This window comes from Caloenas nicobarica, chromosome 38 (assembly GCF_036013445.1).
Source record: "Caloenas nicobarica isolate bCalNic1 chromosome 38, bCalNic1.hap1, whole genome shotgun sequence".
NCBI lineage: Eukaryota > Metazoa > Chordata > Aves > Columbiformes > Columbidae > Caloenas > Caloenas nicobarica.
The window spans coordinates 229,699-239,616 of record NC_088282.1 but is presented as its reverse complement, the minus strand read 5'-3'; the positions used below and the strand labels follow the sequence as shown (position 1 = coordinate 239,616).

The 9,918-nt window shown below is 59.2% G+C and overlaps 1 protein-coding gene across 1 annotated transcript; it reads left to right on the top strand.

Annotated features, from left to right (window-relative positions):
• Window positions 1-526: 526 nt before the first annotated feature.
• LAT (linker for activation of T cells) lies at window positions 527-9,465 on the top strand. The gene is made up of 10 exons (XM_065655266.1): window positions 527-623; window positions 2,177-2,207; window positions 2,337-2,368; window positions 3,134-3,409; window positions 5,702-5,756; window positions 5,960-6,024; window positions 6,510-6,560; window positions 7,702-7,743; window positions 8,715-8,755; window positions 9,418-9,465. The coding sequence occupies exons 1-10, from the start codon at window positions 527-529 to the stop codon at window positions 9,463-9,465; spliced, it is 738 nt and encodes a 245-aa protein (XP_065511338.1).
• The last annotated feature ends 453 nt before the right edge of the window (window positions 9,466-9,918 follow it).

Sequence of the window (9,918 nt, the reverse complement as noted above, 5' to 3'; positions counted from 1 at the left end):
CCTCCCGGATGCCCGAGTCCCTCCCGGGTGTGACATCTCAGGGGGGAGATGTGGGGCCCGGACACCTGGGTCCCTCCCGGATGCCTGGGTCCCTCCTTCAGGTGGCATTTGGGGGGGGTAGATGTGGGGCCCGAACGCCTGGGTCCCTTCCTTAGGTGGCATTTGGGGGGGTAGATGTGGGGCCCGAACGCCTGGGTCCCTCCCGGACGCCTGGGTCCCTCTCTTAGGTGGCATCTGTGGGGGGAGATGTGGGGCCCGGACGCCTGGGTCCTCTACTTATGGAGCTCCCGGCCGCCTGGGTCCCTCAGTTATGGGGTTCCCAGACCCCCAATTTATGGGACAGGAACCATTGGACTTCTGGGCCCCCCTAACTTATGGGGCAGGACCCCCCTGGCCGCCCCCCAACTTATGGGTCAGCCCCCCCCCCCCACCCCCGGCCACCGTTACTTGATCCTGTGGGGCGGGATGAGGGGGGGGGACCCAGGCGTCCGGGCCCCACGGATGATCCCCCTCCCCCCCCAGCCCCATGGAGGGTCTCGGGCCCCATAGCGGGTTGTGGGGCCTGATCCTGCTGCCCCCGACCCTCCTGCTGCTGCTCGGCCTGTGCGCCCGGTGCCGCCGCCGTGAGTTGGGGGGCGCTATGGGGCACTTATGGGGCTGGGGAGGCACTTGGGGGGAACGATACGGGGCACTTGGGGGGGGGGTTGGGGGCCAATGTGGGGCACTTATGGGTCACTTAGGGGGCTGGGGGGTGCTTGGGAGACACTTATGGGGCACTTGGGGGTCAATGTGGGGCACTTATGGGTCACTTAGGGGGCTGGGGGGTGCTTGGGAGACACTTATGGGGCACTTGGGGGTCAATGTGGGGCACTTATGGGTCACTTAGGGGGCTGGGGGGGTACTTGGGGGACACTTATGGGGCACTTGGGGGTCACTCTGGGGCACTTATGGGTCACTTGGGGGGCTGGGGGGTGCTTGGGAGACACTTATGGGGCACTTGGGGGTCAATGTGGGGCACTTATGGGGCTGGGGGGGCACGTGGGGGTTCAATGGGGGGCACTTGTGGGGCGCTATGGGGCACTTACGAGTCACTTGGGGGGCTGGGGGGGGGACTTGGGGGACACTTATGGGGCGCTTGGGGGTCACTCTGGGGCACTTATGGGTCACTTGGGGGGCTGGGGGGTGCTTGGGAGACACTTATGGGGCACTTGGGGGTCAACGTGGGGCACTTATGGGTCACTTAGGGGGCTGGGGGGTGCTTGGGAGACACTTATGGGGCACTTGGGGGTCAATGTGGGGCACTTATGGGTCACTTAGGGGGCTGGGGGGTGCTTGGGAGACACTTATGGGGCGCTTGGGGGTCAATGTGGGGCACTTATGGGTCACTTAGGGGGCTGGGGGGTGCTTGGGAGACACTTATGGGGCACTTGGGGGTCAATGTGGGGCACTTATGGGGCTGGGCGGGGCACATGGGGGTCGCTATGGGGCATTTACAAATCACTTGGGGGGCTGGGGGGGGTACTTGGGGGACACTTATGGGGCACTTGGGGGTCAATGTGGGGCACTTATGGGTCACTTAGGGGGCTGGGGGGTGCTTGGGAGACACTTATGGGGCACTTGGGGGTCAATGTGGGGCACTTATGGGTCACTTAGGGGGCTGGGGGGCGCTTGGGAGACACTTATGGGGCACTTGGGGGTCAACGTGGGGCACTTATGGGTCACTTAGGGGGCTGGGGGGTGCTTGGGAGACACTTATGGGGCACTTGGGGGTCAATGTGGGGCACTTATGGGGCTGGGGGGGCACGTGGGGGTCCAATGGGGGGGCACTTGTGGGGCGCTATGGGGCACTTACGAGTCACTTGGGGGGCTGGGGGGGTACTTGGGGGACACTTATGGGGCGCTTGGGGGTCAATGTGGGGCACTTATGGGTCACTTGGGGGGCTGGGCGGATACTTGGAAGACACTTATGGGGCACTTGGGGGTCACTATGGGGCACTTGGGGGTCACTATGGGGCACTTATGGGGCTGGGGGGGCACTTAGGGGTCCGGGGGGGCACTTAGGGGTCCAGGGGGGCACTTAGTGGGGGGTCACCGGGTGCCGCTATGGGGCACTTGGGGGGCTGGGGGGGGGTCACTTGTGGGTCACTCGGACTCACTTATGGGTCTCGCCCCCCAGGTCCCCTCCCCTCACCGGACGCCTCTGACAAGTGAGTGTGGGGCGGGGGTGGGGGAGGGGGGGAGGCAGCACTTATGGGTCCCGAACTCCTGGGTCCCCTCTATGGGTCCGGGGGGGGAGGGGCCTGACCCCCAACTGGCCCCTCCCCTCCCCCCCCCAGGCCCAGATTTGTCCTTGTCACCCCCTGCAGAGGTGAGTGACCCACAAGTGGCCCCCGGGACCCACAAGTGGCCCCCACGTCCCCACTGACCCCCAAGTGACCCCCAAGTGTCCCCAAGGTCCCCACTGACCCCCCAATGTCCCCACTGACCCCCAAGTGTCCCTGTGACCCCCAAGTGTCCCCAATGTCCCCACTGACCCCCAAGTGTCCCCGTGACCCCCAAGTGTCCCCAATGTCCCCAATGTCCCCAAGTGTCCCCTGTGACCCCCAAGTGTCCCCAACATCCCCAGTGACCCCCAAGTGTCCCCCGTGACCCCCAAGTGTCCCCCATGTCCCCACTGACCCCCAAGTGTCCCCTGTGACCCCCAAGTGTCCCCAACATCCCCACTGACCCCCAAGTGTCCCCCGTGACCCCCAAGTGTCCCCCATGTCCCCACTGACCCCCAAGTGACCCCCAAGTGTCCCCAATGTCCCCAAGTGTCCCCGTGACCCCCAAGTGTCCCCTGTGACCCCCAAGTGTCCCCAATGTCCCCACTGACCCCCAAGTGTCCCCGTGACCCCCAAGTGTCCCCCATGTCCCCACTGACCCCCAAGTGTCCCTGTGACCCCCAAGTGTCCCCAATGTCCCCACTGACCCCCAAGTGTCCCCAATGTCCCCCGTGACCCCCAAGTGTCCCCCATGTCCCCACTGACCCCCCAATGTCCCCAGTGACCCCCAAGTGTCCCTCATGTCCCCAGTGACCCCCAAGTGTCCCCAATGTCCCCAAGTGACCCCCCAGTGTCCCCTCCCCCCCCAGGCCCCCCCCAGCCCCACCCCCACCCGTGGGAACCGCCGAGGGACCCGGCCCCACGGACGCCGCCGCTGGGGACGCTGGGGACGCTGGGGACCCCCATGGGGACACTGGGGACGCTGGGGACACTGGGGACCCCCATGGGGACACTGGGGACACTGGGGACACTGGGGACACTGGGGACCCCGCTGGGGACGGAGCCGGGGGGACAGTGTCCCCAGTGTCCCCAATGGGCCCCCAGGTCCCCACACGCCCCCCCGAGCCACCGCGGATCCACAGCCGGTGAGTGACGGTGACGGCCCCGCTGTCCCCAATGGCCCCACGGCCCCATGGCCCACTGACCCCTTGTCCCCATTGACCCCAATGTCCCATTGACCCCTTGTCCCCAATGTCCCCATGTCCCATTGACCCATTGTCCTATTGACCCCAATGTCCTATTGACCCGTTGTCCCATTGACCCATTGTCCCCAATGTCCCCATTGCCCCATTGTCCCCATGTCCCATTGACCCATTGTCCCCAATGTCCCATTGACCCATTGTCCCCAATGTCCCCAATGTCCTATTGACCCATTGACCCATTGTCCCCATTGACCCCAATGTCCCATTGGCCCCATTGACCCGTTGTCCCCAATGTCCTATTGACCCATTGACCCATTGGCCCCATTGACCCCAATGTCACATTGAACCCATTGACCCATTGTCCCCAATGTCCCCAATGTCCTATTGACCCATTGTCCCCTTGACCCATTGTCCTACTGACCCCATTGACCCATTGTCCCACTGACCCCTTTGACCCATTGTCCCCAATGTCCCCAATGTCCCATTGACCCATTGACCCCATTGTCCCCATTGTCCCCATTGACCCATTGACCCCATTGTCCCCATTGTTCCATTGACCCCATTGTCCCCATCGTCCCATTGTCCCCAATGTCCCCAATGTCCCATTGACCCCATTGACCCATTGTTCCCAATGTCCCCAATGTCCCATTGACCCATTGTCCTACTGACCCCATTGACCCCAATGTCCTATTGGCCCCATTGACCCGTTGTCCCCAATGTCCCCAATGTCCTATTGACCCATTGACCCATTGTCCCCATTGCCCCATTGTCCCCAATGTCCCATTGACCTGTTGTCCCCATTGACCCCAATGTCCCATTGACCCCATTGACCCATTGTCCCCATTGCCCCATTGTCCCCAATGTCCTATTGACCCGTTGTCCCCATTGTCCCCAATGTCCCATTGACCTGTTGACCCCTTGTCCCCAATGTCCCCATGTCCCATTGACCCGTTGTCCCCATTGACCCCAATGTCCCATTGACCCCAATGTCCCATTGACCCATTGTCCCATTGACCCACTGACCCATTGTCCCCAATGTCCCCATTGTCCCCATTGACCCATTGACCCATTGTCCCCATTGTCCCATTGACCCATTGTCCCCAATGTCCCATTGCCCCATTGTCCTACTGACCCCATTGACCCCGTTGTCCCATTGGCCCCATTGACCCGTTGTCCCCAATGTCCCATTGACCCATTGACCCATTGTCCCCATTGACCCCAATGTCCTATTGACCCATTGTCCCATTGACCCATTGACCCAATGTCCGCAACGTCCCATTGACCCATTGTCCCCATTGTCCCATTGACCCCATTGTCCCCATCGTCCCATTGTCCCCATTGACCCCAATGTCCCATTGACCCCATTGACCCATTGTCCCCAATGTCCCCATTGGCCCATTGACCCATTGTCCCCACTGTCCCCATTGTCCCCAATGTCCCATTGCCCCATTGTCCTACTGACCCCATTGACCCCGTTGTCCCATTGGCCCCATTGACCCGTTGTCCCCAATGTCCTATTGACCCATTGACCCATTGTCCCCATTGACCCCAATGTCCCATTGACCCCATTGACCCGTTGTCCCCATTGACCCCAATGTCCTATTGACCCATTGTCCCATTGACCCATTGTCCCCAATGTCCCCAATGTCCCATTGACCCGTTGACCCCTTGTCCCCAATGTCCTCATTGACCCATTGTCCCCATTGACCCCAATGTCCTTTGACCCCTTTGACCCATTGTCCCCAATGTCCCCATTGTCCCCATCGTCCCCAATGTCCCCAATGTCCCCAATGTCCCATTGACCCCATTGACCCATTGTCCCCAATGTCCCCAATGTCCCATTGACCCGTTGACCCCTTGTCCCCAATGTCCTCATTGACCCATTGTCCCCATTGACCCCAATGTCCTTTGACCCCTTTGACCCATTGTCCCCAATGTCCCCATTGTCCCCATCGTCCCCAATGTCCCCAATGTCCCCAATGTCCCATTGACCCCATTGACCCATTGTCCCCAATGTCCCCATTGGCCCATTGACCCATTGTCCCCACTGTCCCCATTGTCCCCATTGACCCATTGACCCATTGTCCTATTGAACCATTGTCCCCAATGTCCCCATGTCCCCATTGTCCCCATTGTCCCCATTGTCCCCATGTCTTGACCCATTGTCCCCATTGTCCCCATCATCCCATTGTCCCCATTACCCCATTGTCCCCATTGTCCCCATTGTCCCCACAGGTCCCCCCGCCCGCCCAGACCCCGATGACGATGACGCCACCTACATGGGCTACGTGTGAGTGACGTCACCACCCCCATCGTGTCCCCTCGTGTCCCATCGTGTCCCCTCATGTCCCCATCGTGTCCCCATCGTGTCCCCTCGTGTCCCATCGTGTCCTCATCGTGTCCCCATCGTGTCCCCATCATGTCCCCGTTGTGTCCCCATCGTGTCCCCATCGTGTCCCCATCGTGTCCCATCATGTCCCCTCGTGTCCCCAGGCACGTCCTGCCCGACCAGGAGGTGACAAACGGGACCCCCCCAGGTGGGGACAGCGAGTCCTCAGGTGGGTGACACCGATGTCCCCATTGTCCCCATTGTCCCATTATCCCATTGTCCCCATTGTCCCCATTGTCCCCATTGTCCCATTATCCCCATTATCCCATTGTCCCCATCATCCCATTGTCCCCATTGTCCCATTGTCCCATTGTCCCATTGTCCCCATTGTCCCCATTGTCCCCATTGTCCCATTATCCCCATTATCCCATTGTCCCCATTGTCCCCATTGTCCCATTATCCCATTGTCCCCATTGTCCCCATTGTCCCCATTGTCCCATTGTCCCCATTATCCCCATTGTCCCCATTGTCCCCATTGTCCCATTATCCCATTGTCCCCATTATCCCCATTATCCCATTGTCCCCATTGTCCCCATTATCCCCATTGTCCCCATTGTCCCCATTGTCCCATTATCCCATTGTCCCCATTATCCCCATCATCCCATTGTCCCCATTGTCCCCATGTCTGTCCCATTGTCCCCATGTCTGTCCCAGCCCAATGTGACGATTACGTGAACGTCCCCGAAGGCGCCCGGAGCTCCTTGGGTGAGACCCACAGACCCGCCCCATAGACCCGCCCCATGGATCCGCCCCATAGATCCGCCCCATAGATCCGCCCCATGGATCCGCCCCACAGACCCGCCCCATAGACCCGCCCCATAGACCCGCCCCATAGACCCGCCCCACAGACCCGCCCCATAGACCCGCCCCATAGACCCGCCCCATAGACCCGCCCCATAGATCCGCCCCATGGATCCGCCCCATAGACCCGCCCCATGGACCCACCCCATAGACCCGCCCCATAGACCCGCCCCATGGACCCACCCCATAGACCCGCCCCATAGACCCGCCCCATGGATCCGCCCCATGGATCCACCCCACGGACCCGCCCCACAGACCCGCCCCATAGATCCGCCCCATAGACCCGCCCCATGGATCCGCCCCATAGACCCGCCCCATAGATCCGCCCCATAGACCCGCCCCATGGATCCGCCCCATAGATCCACCCCATAGATCCGCCCCATAGACCCGCCCCATAGATCCGCCCCATAGACCCGCCCCATGGATCCGCCCCATAGACCCGCCCCATAGATCCACCCCATAGACCCGCCCCATAGATCCGCCCCATAGACCTGCCCCATAGATCCGCCCCATAGACCCGTCCCATGGATCCGCCCCATAGACCCGCCCCATAGACCCGCCCCATGGATCCGCCCCATAGACCCGCCCCATAGATCCGCCCCATAGACCCGCCCCATAGACCCGCCCCATGGATCCGCCCCATGGATCCGCCCCATGGACCCGCCCCACAGACCCGCCCCATGGACCCGCCCCATGGATCCGCCCCATAGACCTGCCCCTACACCCGCCCCACAGACCCGCCCCATAGACCCGCCCCATGGATCCGCCCCATAGACCCACCATAACTCTGCCCCATAGATTCATGCCGCCAGCCCCACATCCCGCCCCATAACCAGCCCCATATCCTGCCCCACAGACCCATCACTCTGCCCCATAACCCCACATCCCCCAGCCCCACATCCTGCCCCATAGATTCATCATTCCAGCCCCACGTCCCGCCCCACGGATTTACCATCCAGCCCCACATCCTGCCCCACGTCCCGCCCCACAGCCCCGTCACCGCAGCCCCACGGCTGCCCCATAACCGCCCCTCCCCCATCCCCAGGGGGCAGCCTGGAGTACGTCAACGTCCCCTCCCCCCGCCACGGTGAGTGCCGCCCCAAAAAGCCCCTTTTTACCCCAAAATCCCCCTTTTTCACCCCAAAAAATCCCCCTTTTTCACCCCAAAATGCCCTTTTTTCACCAAAAAATCCCCTTTTTCACCCCAAAAATCCCCTTTTTCACCCCAAAATGCCCTTTTTTCACCAAAAATGCCCTTTTTCACCCCCAAATCCTCCTTTTTCACCCCCAAAATCCCCTTTTTCACCCCAAAAATCCCCCTTTTCACCCCAAAATGCCCTTTTTTCACCAAAAATGCCCTTTTTCACCCCCAAATCCTCCTTTTTCACCCCCAAAATCCCCTTTTCACCCCCAAAAACCCCCTTTTTCAGCCCAAAATCCCCTTTTCACCCCAAAATCCCCTTTTTTTTTTACCCAAAATCCCTATTTTTCACCCCCCCCTTTTCACCCCAAATCCCAATTTTTCACCCCAAAAATCCCCTTTTTTCACCCAAAATCCCCTTTTTTCACCCCCAAATCCCCCCTTTTTTTCACCCCAAAATCCCAAATTTTCACCCTAAAATGCCCTTTTTTCACCAAAAATGCCCTTTTTTCACCCAAAATCCCAATTTTTCACCCAAAAATCCCCTTTTTTCACCCCAAAATGCTGTTTTTCACCCCAAATCACCCTTTTTCACCCCAAATCCCAATTTTTCCCCCCAAAATCCCTTTTTTGCCCCCAAAAATTCCCCTTTTTCACCCAATATCCCTTTTCCCCCAAAAAATCCGCTTTTCACCCCAAATTCTGCTTTTTCACCCCCAAATCCCTTTTTCTCAAAAACCCCCTTTTTCACCCCAAAAAATCCCTTTTCCCCGAACTCCTCCTTCCCCCTCCCCAAAATCCCCGTTTTTTCACCCAAAATCCCCTTTATTCACCAAAACGCCCGTTTTCCCCCCCAAATCGCCTTCATTGACCAAAATCCCCTTTTTTCCCCCAAAACGCCCGTTTTCCCGCCACAGGCAGCGACAGCGAAGACGCCGCCAACTACGAGAACATGTGGGTCAGCCCCAAAAAGCCCCTTTTTCACCCCAAAAATCCCCTTTTTCACCCCAAAAATCCCCCTTTCCGCCCCCAAAAATCCCCTTTTTCACCCCAAAAATCCCCCTTTCCGGCCCCCAAATCCCCATTTTTGACCCCAAATCCACCCCCTCCAACCCCAAATTCCCCCCTTTTCACCCCAAAATTCCACCCCATCTTTTTCCCTAAAATCCCCTTTTTTCACCCCAAAACTTCCCCCCACCTTTTTCCCCAAAATCCCCTTTTTTCACCCCAAAATCCTCTTTTTTCCCAAAAAAACTTCCCCCACTTTTTTCCCCCAAATCCCCGTTTTTCGCCCCAAAACTCCCCCCACCCTTTCCCCCCAAATCCCCCCTTTTCACCCCAAAATTCCACCCCACCTTTTTCCCCAAAATCCCCCTTTTTCACCCCAAAATCCCCCCTTTTCACCCCAAAATTCCACCCCACCTTTTTCCCCAAAATCCCCCCTTTTCACCCCAAAATTCCACCCCACCTTTTTCCCCAAAATCCCCCTTTTTCACCCCAAAACCCCCCTCAACCTTTTCCCCAAAACCCCCTTTTTCCCCCCCAAAAATCCCCATTTTTTCCCCCCGCCCCCTGTTTTTGCCCAAAGTCGCCGTTTTTCAGCCCGAACTCTCCCCGCAGGCCCCTCCCCCCCCCCAGTTGACGGGGTTTCACCCCAAAAGTCGCTGACGCAGCTGAGACGGGACCCACGGAGCCCCCGGACCCACAGGCCTGTCCTGGGCCCCATAGATCCCTTATGGGCCCCATAGATTGACTCCGTGACCCACAGATTTGTCCTGAGACCCATAGATTTGTCCTGGGACCTATAGATTCCTTATGGGCCCCATAGATCCCCCCACAGATCCCCACCATGGGCCCCATAGATTTGTCCTGGGCCCCATAGATTCCTTATGGGACCCACAGATTCCTTATGGGCCCCATAGATTGACTCCGTGACCCACAGATTTGTCCTGAGACCCATAGATTCCTTATGGGCCCCATAGATTCCTTATGGGACCCACAGATCCCCCCAGACCCATAGATTTCTCCTGAGACCCACAGATTCCTTATGGGACCCATAGATTTGTCCTGAGACCCATAGATTTGTCCTGGGACCTATAGGTTCCTTATGGGACCCACAGA